Consider the following 11,449-nt stretch of genomic DNA (forward strand, 5'->3'; position numbering starts at 1 on the left):
AAATGATGAAGTTTAGAGCAGATACAACATGTTTAGTTGTTTAGTCATGTCTAACTCTCCATGATCCCATGGACCATAGCATACTAGACCTTTCATACTTCATTATTTCCCCAAAATCTGTCTAATCTCATCTTCATTGTTTCTATGATAATATCTATCCATCCCATCCCTTGCTGTTCCCCTTCTCCTTTTGCTTCAATATTTCCCAACATCAGAGTCTTTTCTAATGAAACCTGTTTTCTTGTTATGTGGCCAAAATATTTAGATTTCAACTTAGTATTTGACCATCCAATAAATAGTCTAAATTAATTTCTTTAAGTATTTACTAATTTGACCTCCTTGCTGTCTAAGGGACTCTCACAAGTCTTCTCCAGCATCATGATTTGAAAGTGTTTTTTTCTTGTGGATTGACTCATCTTTTCCTACAGCCACACATAGTTTCGTCTTATAGGGACCTTGACTGGCAATGTGATATCTCTACTTTTTGTATGTTGTCCAGATTTGCCATATCTTCAGTTACAAAATAGAAAAGTATACAAATACTTTTAGCTTAACAATAAAGAATTCTCACATTCATGTGTTTGAAAAAGCTCTCCCAAAGCCAGTTATTAAATTTTTAGTGTGAGCTCAAAAAGCTACAAAGGAGCATTTGATTTATTCTTTTGTTGATTGTCTGGATTTAAAAGAATGAGGAAGAAAATGTTAAGAATGCAAACTGAACTTGAATATATGTTGTACCTACTTTTTTTTCCAGGAGATCCATTTTTTTTTAATTTTATAATTATAATTTTTTGACAGTACATATGCATGGGTAATTTTTTTACAAGATTATCCCTTGTATTCATTTTTCCAAATTTTCCCCTCCCTCTCTCTATTCCCTCCCCTATATGACAGGCAATCCCATTCATATTAAATGTGTTACAGTATATCCTAGATACAATATATGTGTGTAAAACCAAATTTTTTGTTGCCCGGTAAGAATTGGATTCCAAAGGTATAAGTAACCTGGGTAGAAAGACAATAGTGCAGACATTTTACACTCAATTCCCAGTGTTCCTTCTCTGGGTATAGCTGTTTCTGTCCATTGATCAACTGGAACTGAATTGGATCTTCTTTATGTTGAAGATATTCACTTCAATCAGAATATATCTTCATACAGTATCGTTGTTGAAGTGTATAGTGATCTCCTGGTTCTTCTCATTTCACTCAGCATCAGTTCATGTAAGTCTCTCCAAACCTCTCTGTATTCATTCTGCTGGTCATTTCTTACAGAGCAATAATATTCCATAACTTTCATATACCATAATTTACCCAACCATTCTCCAATTGATGGGCATCCATTCATTTTCCAGTTTCTAGCCACTACAAAAAAGGCTGCCACAAGCATTTTGGCACATACAGGTCCCTTTCCCTTCTTTAGTATTTCCTTGGGATATAAGCCCAGCAGTAGCACTGCTGGATCAAAGGGTATTCACAGTCTGATAGCCCTTTGGGTATAGTTCCAAATTGTTCTCCAGAATGGCTGGATTCTTTCACAACTCCACCAACAATGCATCAGTGTCCCAGTTTTCCCACATCCCCTCCAATATTCATCATTATTATTTCCTGTCATCTTAGCCAATCTGACAGGTGTGTAGTGGTATCCAGGAGATCCAATTGTTAAACATTTACCAGCACACCCCTAGTTTTGCCCAGGTAAATAGGTGTAAGGTGCCACGATTCTTTCCTGATCTATGCTAGATGGTTTCAAAAGTCTTCTGATCTTTTTGTGGAACTATATACTGTAAATCATTTGAGAAGATTTTATTTTATGTACTGAATGACTTTACCTATCTGATAGATTTAGTTCTAGATTTAGAGCCAGGAAGACCTAGACTCAAATGCCACCTCTGATACTTATTAGTTATGTGACTATAAGAAAGTTACTTAATCTCTCTCTTTGTTTTCTTGTCTGTAAATTGAGATAATAATATACTTATAATATTCACCTCCCAGGATAATTGTGAGGTTCAAATAAGATCATGAATATTAAGTGCTTTGTAAACTTAGAAAAAATTGCCATTGTTGATATTATTTTATAAAAATCTGCAGTTGCCAAATTTTACAGTTTGTTTTTATTGAAATTATATGCAAATAGTGTAATGTCAAATGTATGTTGAAAGATGAAATTTAATACTGATCAGTGTAAATTCTTATATTTCTTTAATCAATTGCTTAAATGAAACGAGAAAAAAATTCACATAGGGTGGAGCCAACATGGAGGAGAGAAGCTAGAAACCTGCCCGAGCTCTCCCCTATTTCTATTTAGAAAATAAAGCCTCTAAATGGATTCTGGAGTGACAGAACCCACTAAAATTTAAAGTGAAACCATCTTCCAGCTTAAGATATCTTAGAAGGACTTCAAGAAAGGTCCGTATCACTTAGGTAAAGGGGGAGTGCAGCACAGTACAAGTGCTGTGTGGGAATCTAATGGGAAGCTCTTGGAACTAAAGCACAGACCAGCAGATAAAGCCTCTTGTTCTGACTGCAGTAGGCCAGTGACTCAGCAAGCTGGCTGTGAGACCTCTAACCCAAGTAGAAAAAAAAGGCAAATTGCCTAACTGGCAGGAAGGACTAAGTCAGGCCAACCCAACACAATGGAAAAGCTGGTAGCTCCTCCGGTCCTAGCACAGAAAGCCACTGAGAGGTTATTGTCCCCCTACAAAGAAAGCTTGGGACAATACTCCCTCTGCCTTAGGTGCAGAACTCAACTTTTAAAAATGAACAAAAAAGCAAAAAGAGCCATGGCCATAAAAAGTTAATATAATGGCAGGGAACATCAGAGCACAAAACCAGAAAAGCATAGCAACAGGCAGAATGCCTACATGTAAAGCTTCAAAGGGGTATATGAATATCAAATTCAAAAGGTTCTTTTGGAGATCAAAAAGGATTGGCCAAATGGAAAAGGGGGTAAAAAAGCTAACTGAAGAAAATCATTCATGAAAAATTAGACTTGACCAAAGGAAACTAATGATTCTTTGAGCCATCAAGAATCAATCAAACATGGACATGGGTGTTAAAGGCCAAAACTCTGAACTTGAAACAAAGGATTCTTACAAAGTACTAAGGCAGTGGAATTGATAGAGACAATAGTTATCTAATTTAGCATGGTTCAGGATGATTGATTTAATTCTACAAGGAGATGTTATGGGCCAGAACTTGAAGCAAGCTACTAAGTGGAATTGAGGAGACAATGGTTAAATCTAGTTTATCATTGATTTAATCCTACAACAAATAATGGTTTTCTAGTGATATGATTGGTTTGTACTAAGTGTACAGCATATAAGCAAGAAGCTCTCAGGGCCAAAAGGGACAAATGCACTAGAAGCTCTTGGAGGCTGAGACAGATTCATTCCATCTTCCACCTTTGTAGTGGCTGGAGGCTGAAGTACAAACCTTTGGAGTTGGGGAGATTCAGAAGCCAGAGAAGGCAGGCGGGAGCTCTCCGAACCAAGACTACAGAAGGCCTCTAAGAAAGCTAACCTGGCCACAGGAAAAGGAGACAAGACTTGGAAAGAGACAGTAAAGTATTTGGACTTTAATCCCTGGCTGCATTTGGGGTGATTACTAAACTGAAATGAAGGCTACTCCCAGAAGGCCCTCAAGAAACCTGCTCCCAGAGAATATTACATCTTAGAATATTACACATGGGTCTCACCAAAAGGAGTTGATCAGACTAATTCCAATGGTCTTGTGATGAAGAAAGCCATTTGCACCCAGAGAGAGAGCAATGAAAACTGAATGTAGACCACAAAAAGTACTTTCACTCTTTTTGGTTTTGTTTGTTTGTATTTTGGTTTCTTTCTCATTTTTTTCCCTTTTGGACTTGAATTTTCTTGTGCAGCATGATGTTTGTGGAAATGTGTAGAGGAATTGTTACATGTTTAACATATATTGGATCACTTGCTAACTGGGAAGGGGGAAAAGGGAGGAAAAAGAATTAGAACACAGAGTTTTGTAAGGGTAAATGTAAAAAAATATCCATGTATATATTTTGAAAATAAAAAGCTATAGTAAAAAAGAATAAATCAATATTTTTAAAAGTGAAAAAAAATGAAAGAAAGTATAAATCTCCTCATTGAAAAAAATAACTGACCTGGGAACTAGAGAAAAATTTAAGAATTATTGAACTACCTGCTATATTAATAGATGCATAGGGTCTAGAGTACAATAAGGCAAATAATTGTCCTGCAGTACTTTACTCCACTCAGATCACTTCAGAAGTATTGTACTTAGATCTCGATGCCAAATTTTGTCAAAGATGTTAACAAGATAGTATACAACTATTGGAGACCAAACAGGAGAATGGAAGATATTCTGGATAGAAAATTGATTGAAAGAATTGGAGAGTTTTTAACCTGGAAAAGAAGAAAGAACTTGAGAGCACATGGTTCTTCAAAGTATTTGAAAGGTTATCCTATGGAAGAAGAATATTCTTGTTCTGCTGGATCCACAAGATAGGGCCCTGAATAGAAGTTTGCAGAGAGACATATTTAATCTCACGGTAGGGAAATTTTTCTTAACAATTAATTAGAGCTATCCCAAAGTAAAAGGGTTGCTTCATGAAGGGGTAGAATTCTTCAAGTGGAAATCACTTCTTAGGGATGTGATAAAAAAGATTCTTGTTCAGGCATGAGTTGGAATAGATGACTCTTTCTAACTCTTGATTTTTTTTTTTTTTGATCCTACAAGCATAAAGGTTAGATGTTTTTAAAAGAGCATTAAAATATTAAGAGTTTTTGCAGTAATTTTTCAATCACAATAAAAGTACATATTCCAATGAAATTATATTGGGCTAAAATTAATTTTATTTTATTGGTTTATGATCTTCCTATTCATTCATTCTATACAATATCCCAAACCTTTAATGATGATCCTCCCCCTTTTTTTTTTAATAAAGTAGACTAAGGAAGTATATTTTTAGAACTTTAAGGAAATAATTTATTTGGGATAACTTTTATAGTTAATGAAAAAATTTAATTAAATTCATTTTAATTCATTTAAGTTTTATAGTATGGTATGTGGATTCAGATTAGTACATAATCAGTTCAGTTGCTTAATGTTATTAGTTGATTTAATGATGGTGTTTATTTGGCCTTAGATTGTTCGTATTCTGCCTCCATGGTGCTTTTAGTTATATCTTATTAAAATACAAATGGAAAATAGAGTATTTAGTATTTTCATTTAGTATAATGGAAACTTGTGATTCAGTACAAGGATTTTTGAATACCTTCCTAGAGGTAATTTTCAATACTATAGTTTATTGACTCTTAAAATTGATTACTTGGCTTCATTCCTTTGAATAATTTAGGAATACGTTAAATTACGATACCTAGACTTTACCAGTTGAAACCTGGTGTTCTTCAACCCTCTGCCATGGTAAGATAATACCAAGATTTAAATGAAAACTGCATGGAGTAGATAAATCTCCTAACTAAAATATCAACAGTGTTTTTAAAAGTTATAAGAAATGCTAGACCATTAAAGTGACACATGTAAAATGTGCTTTATACTTTATAGTAATGTGCTTTTCATAAAGTTTTAGGTTAACCTGCCTTTCTGCATAAGTCATGAATTTTAAACACCTGAATTATATTTTATTGGTTTTGGACAAAAGGCATTTTACAAGATTTATAGAACAAAAAGCAGGAATTATATGCTTTGATTTTCAGAATAACTTATAATGAAACTAAGTATCTGATCATCATGAAATTATATTATTCTTTATTCTTAACATTGCATAGGGCTTTTCATAAAAATAATCCTCAAACCAATTCTTGGCAGTGTCAATTTGACCAAAACAGGCAGTACAAAAATAGATCCTCTAAAGTTATATAAAACCTTTCTGTGTCAGACAGCAAGTTATTTTACCCTTCCTATCTTAATCTTGAATGAATATCAGTTAGAATTACCTCCAAGGATTTCTAGTATGGGCTTGTAGACATAAGTTGGAATTATAGATGATATGAAAGATTAATTTTCTTGGACTATGGCTGTTTTATAGTATCTGCCTTATAGATTGTCATAAAGGCTTTCTGACGTTGGAAAATAGATAGTGTAATCTACTGTTATCACTTTAATTCTCCAGTATTTTGTTTAAAATTTTATTATATTCAGCCTATCAGGTAGAACATTTTAATTAAAGATCACATTGGAAAAAATGATTGTCTAGTCATGAAGTGATCTGTTTTTTGAAAATGGTTTAGTGTTAGGTTTAAAATCTAGTCTATTTTTGGACATAACATCATTTCTGGTAAATGACCACTCCTAATTTGAGTTCTTTGAAGTTGGTTTGTTTGTTTGTTTTGAGAATTATAAGGGTAATGTAAACACACTTTCTAATCAAAAGGATTATGACTTCTGATCAAAGCTACTTGGTTAGAGCCAAAGTCAGAAGGAAGAAGGTTGTTTTTGTTTTATCTATCTATCTATCTATCTATCTATTTATTTATTTATTGCTTTGGTAATTGGGGTAAAGTGACTTGCCCAGGGTCACACAGCTAGAAAATGTTAAGTGTCTGTGACCAGATTTGAACTCGGGTCCTCCTGACTTCAAGGCAGGTTCTCTATCCACTGCATCACTTTGCTGCCCCATGAAAGAAGGTTTTTTTAAGGAAATGATTTTTCTATTACTATTTCCAATGCCACATTTATACTGTATAGAATTTGGGCCCCTACTATTATATCCCATAACTATTTGCTAACTTCCTTTCAAATATATTTAATAATATTCCTCTGTATACAATATTAGCCATTTAAGCTTGATTTAACTAAATGATAGTAAATTGTCTATATATAGGAAAATAAAAATTCTGCAAAATTCACTTAAAAACTTCTAGATATAATAATATATAATTATTATATATATAATATATATATATAATTAATGTAATATAATAAGTATATAAATAATAATTTAATTATGTTAGTTTTAATTATTAAGGGAAGAAAGGCAATTTGTCATATTGCATAGAGATCCAGCTTCAAAACTAGTAAGACATGGATTTGAGTACCACTTCTGACTTATATTCACTTTGTGACTGTGGGCAAGGCACTTAATCTATCAGTACTAGACAACTCTCTAAGATTATCAGTTGCCAAGGAAATATTAACTTCTTTATTAGGGAACATTTTTCCATCTAGAAGTTCTCTGTAATAATAAAACTGTAGATCTAGGTCTAGCCCTATTCCATTAAAATAAAGAGCAAAGAAAGTAGAGTTAAGATAGCATTGTTCAATTCTCAGGCAATAAAAATCTATATCAAAAAATTTGAGACTCCTTTTAATCTGACAGTGATGCCAGTGAGGAACTGCCATAGAATAGCAAGAGCTATTGAATTAGTTACTTATTATTGTTGGTTTTTCATATTTGAAGAGGACCAAAGATATCGTGATGTTGGGGTCAGGGCATAGAGTTCAACTCTGGCTGATCAATCCAAGATGAGTTCTCAGGGGCTCTACCACCAAGCACAAGTAGACTGTTAGAACATTTGGGTTGGAGATGTCTCTGGATTTGTACATCTCATATTTTCTTTGAGCTACAATGATTCTGCTTTTCTTAGAGTACAGTACATTTTTTTGATGTGGGCACATCATGCTGGTTGGTTCTGAAAATATCTACCATGTTTCACAGTCTCTATTAAAGTTCTTTAGAGATCCTAAGAAAGTCCTTGCACCACTTCTGACTTCCAAATTCTTGCTTTATGTGAGTAGTCTGCAAAAGAGTTACTGGCTGGCCCATTGGAATTGTGCTATCTGCAGTAGAGTTTGAATGCTTGGCAGTTCAGCTAGAAGACCTAGCAGCTGATACCTTATCTTGCCAAATGATCTTCAGAATGTTTCCAAGACAATTCAAGTGAAGAGGTTCAGTTTTGTCATTATACTGCTATGCTGTCTGGGTTTTATATCATTTATATCATGACAGTGAAGTTAGCACATCTCTGTAGACCTTCACTTTGGTATACAGCCTCATAACTCAGTTACTTATCAGCAGATATGCAAAATCAAATGGTTGCTTATTTGGAATCCTTATGCAGGTTTAAAAAAATATAGAGTAATAGAGTAGTTAAGGCAGCTAAGTGGCAAAGGTGTAGTACTAGGCTTGAAGTCAAGAAGACTTGGCTAGATTTTACTATAGATGTTTGCCTTACAAGTTCAAGAGACTCGTTAGATGATAGTTAACTGAATCCTATTTATTTTTCCTTTTATATATATAGAAAAGACAATACTTTGTTTCTTTTTAGCAGGGAAAGTTCCTGTGTTGTTAGGTTGAACGGAAAATCAACAGTGAAGGAATTGTTTAAATATTTGTAGGGGTAGTCTATCCTTTCCTCTTATCTTACCTAGAAAAAGAAATTTAATGATGCCTTTAAATTTGCCTGTGCAGATAATATGGTCTTACTTCCATGTTAACTATGATATACTGAATCCTTTTTTTATATGTTAGAAATTTGGAACTGCAAAAATGAGGGAACCCTAAAAATTTTACTATAGCAATTATTCTAGATATTGATATACCTATTAGTATATGTATCAATTTAATTTATTAGGGCAGGTAAGATGAAGTAGTAGTAATTACAAAGAATGAATATTATCTCATCAGAAGCACATCATTCAAGAGTAATTTCATTTTCATTTTTTTTTTTTTTGGACAAAGTAGGTCTAATGAGTACTATAAATACATTTATCTAGACTTTTGGCTTTGCTTTTGACAAAGCTTCTCATCTTCTCTGGGTGAGATATATAGATATAGATTAGGTGATCATAGTTAAGTTTATTTAGGTTTGCTAAATGGCCAAACCTAAAAAGTAGCCATTAATGAGTCATCCAATGGACCCAGTAGAGTAGAGTGCTCTACTGGAGTACCCCCAAGGATATGTTCTGTTCCATTGCTATTTAATATATTTTTAGGGATTGAATGAAAAAAATTACACAATTGTTAGATTTTAAGATAACCCAGTCAATAAATAAATTTCTATCTTAGGATGAAAGTAAAGATCAGTAAAGTGACACAGTGCTAGACCTGGAGTCAGGAAGACATTCTCCTGAATTCAAATCTGCCCTCAAAAATTTATCTGACTCTGAGCAAGCCACTTAATCCTGCTTGCCTTATGCTCTTCATCTATAAAATGAACTGGAAAAGGAAATGTCAAACCACTCCAATTTCTTTGCCAAGAAAATTCCAAATGCAGTCACAAAAAGTCAAGCATGACTGTTGCCCTTCATTCTCAGGAGGACCAAAATGACAAGTTACTGTGTATCTGGCTGTGGCTGATTAGACCACTAAGAGCTCAAAATGCTTAGCTATAGGTTGGGTAGAACCATATAAGCATTGTGGTGGATTCTCTAACTTTGTACATCTCATGCTTTTTTTTTTGTTTTGTTTTTTTTTTTTTTTGTTTTTTGAGGTACTTCAATTCTGCTTTGTTCACAGAGAACAGCCTTGCAGGGTAGTATTGTGCCAGCGTCTCCTGTGTTGTGCAATTCTAAAGTTCTTAATAGAAAGCTTGAGAGTGTCTTTGTGTCATTGTTTTTTCTGACTACCATGTGAGCCCTTGCCCTGTGTGAGTTCTCCATAAAATAGTCTTTTTGACAGGTGTACTTTTGTTTGGCATTTAGACAAAGTGGCCAGCCCAATAGAGTTGTGCCTTCTGCAGTAGAATTTGAATACTTGGCAGTTTAGTTCAAGAAAGAACCTCAGTGTCTGGTATCTTATTCTGTCAAGTGATCTTCAAAATCTTCCCGAGACAATTCAAATGGAGGTGATTCGGTTTCCTGGCATGGCATGGCATGTTAAAGTTTCACAAGCATGAAATGAAGTCAACATAGTAGCTTTGTAGATCCTCAGTTTGGTAATCAGTCCAATACTTCTCTCCTATACTTTCCTTCAGGACCTCCCAAACACTGAATTAAAGAAATGAGGCAAGAATGATCTCTTACCTAGAGCATATATATATATATATATATATATATATATATATATATATACACATATTTATATAAAAATCTGGGAGAAGAAGAAGCCCCTTAGAGTTTCTGGCCAAAACAGAAAGTTAATATTCATAATCCCTCTGAGTTAATCAGAGTCCAAAGAACGACCTAGTAGGGCTTGTCCTGGGACCTCTTGTTGTCCAAACAATGAGTACCTGAATGATTAAGAAAATTAAAATGAATAGCTAGTGATTACTTTAGTTTCTATTCACAATTTAAAAACTATTAATAGCTAATAATAATAGAAAAGAAACATATATTTCAAGGAGCAGGTCTTCCTGTCAAATAAAAAAAAGTATAAATTCCAGAGAAACTATCCTTGCTGGTTCTTTGAAGCCAGTACAAATAAAATGTAAAAAGAAAGAAAGGAAAAAAAAAAAAAAAATATATATATATATATATATATATATATATATATATATATATATATTGTAATTGCCAATAGAACACTAAATTTTAACTTTTGGAGCAGTTTTACCAAAAAAAAAAAAAAAAAAAAAAAAAAAGTTATTTAAGCAGTAGCTTTAGTTGAGAACACACAAAAACATCTATTTTTTCTCTTTAAGTCTAAGTTCCATGACTGAAAATGTCCATGCATAGAGCTAAGTAACTTCCTCCATGTTCTTAAGTTTTCTTTCTCAATAGTTGTTTCCTTAGCTGAAATTGTCTCATGCATTTGGATAGCATGACTTTAGTAGTGACAGTTCAGAATCTTAAAATACATTGTTAACTAAGCAATAGATTTTTTTTTGATCCAGTCCTTCATTAATGATTATATTTTTGTCATAAGATTTCCTATGCATGTGTTCTATCTCGACTAAATTATTCTTCATTTTTGTCTTTTTGCAGCATTAGCCACTATGTGATTGTCATGTCTATGACCATCTTCTTAGTCTTACTCAGTGGATTGGCACAACTCCTAACAACAAAGAAAATCAAATTGTGGGGGAAAACCAAGCCCCACTTCATGTGATGTTGTTGCAGATTTCCTATGGCACCTGGATCCCATTCAGTCTCTTCTTCTTTTATGCTTCTGTTTTTAAACTCTTAATTTAAGAGGATTGACATATCATAACATTCCATCAAAGATTCAACATAATTTGGTTTGGAAGATTAGTAATGATGTATAACCCATAAAAGGATAATTCATTTGGAGTTCTGAATGTAGAGATATCTAGAATTAAGTAGTTTCCTTTTTTGAAGTCAAATTTTTATCCAAAAAAAAATGCTGCTTATATATTTGGAAGAACCACCATATAAGTATTCTTCATCTTCATTTTTCCCTTTAGCTGCAGCTTTTCTTCCAGATTGATATTCAGCACCTGAGGATAAATAATCTGTGGGTATATTCCATGAAAATTTTCTTAACATATTTCTTATGCTGATTATATCCCAAACCACAACTGCAACTGAACTTTGA

The 11,449-nt window shown here is 33.5% G+C and overlaps 1 protein-coding gene across 10 annotated transcripts in view; it reads left to right on the forward strand.

Annotated features, from left to right (window-relative positions):
* Positions 1-11,184, forward strand: part of PIGN (phosphatidylinositol glycan anchor biosynthesis class N) — a 237,312-nt gene extending 226,128 nt beyond the window's left edge. For all 10 annotated transcript variants that reach the window (XM_074279043.1, XM_074279041.1, XM_074279039.1 and 7 more), the window contains one exon: positions 10,879-11,184. In XM_074279043.1, coding sequence (XP_074135144.1) covers positions 10,879-11,002 — 124 coding nt within the window. In that variant the 3' untranslated portion in view covers positions 11,003-11,184. The remainder of the gene's footprint in view (positions 1-10,878) is intronic.
* The last annotated feature ends 265 nt before the right edge of the window (positions 11,185-11,449 follow it).

Source organism: Sminthopsis crassicaudata, chromosome 1 (genome assembly GCF_048593235.1).
Source record: "Sminthopsis crassicaudata isolate SCR6 chromosome 1, ASM4859323v1, whole genome shotgun sequence".
Lineage (NCBI taxonomy): Eukaryota > Metazoa > Chordata > Mammalia > Dasyuromorphia > Dasyuridae > Sminthopsis > Sminthopsis crassicaudata.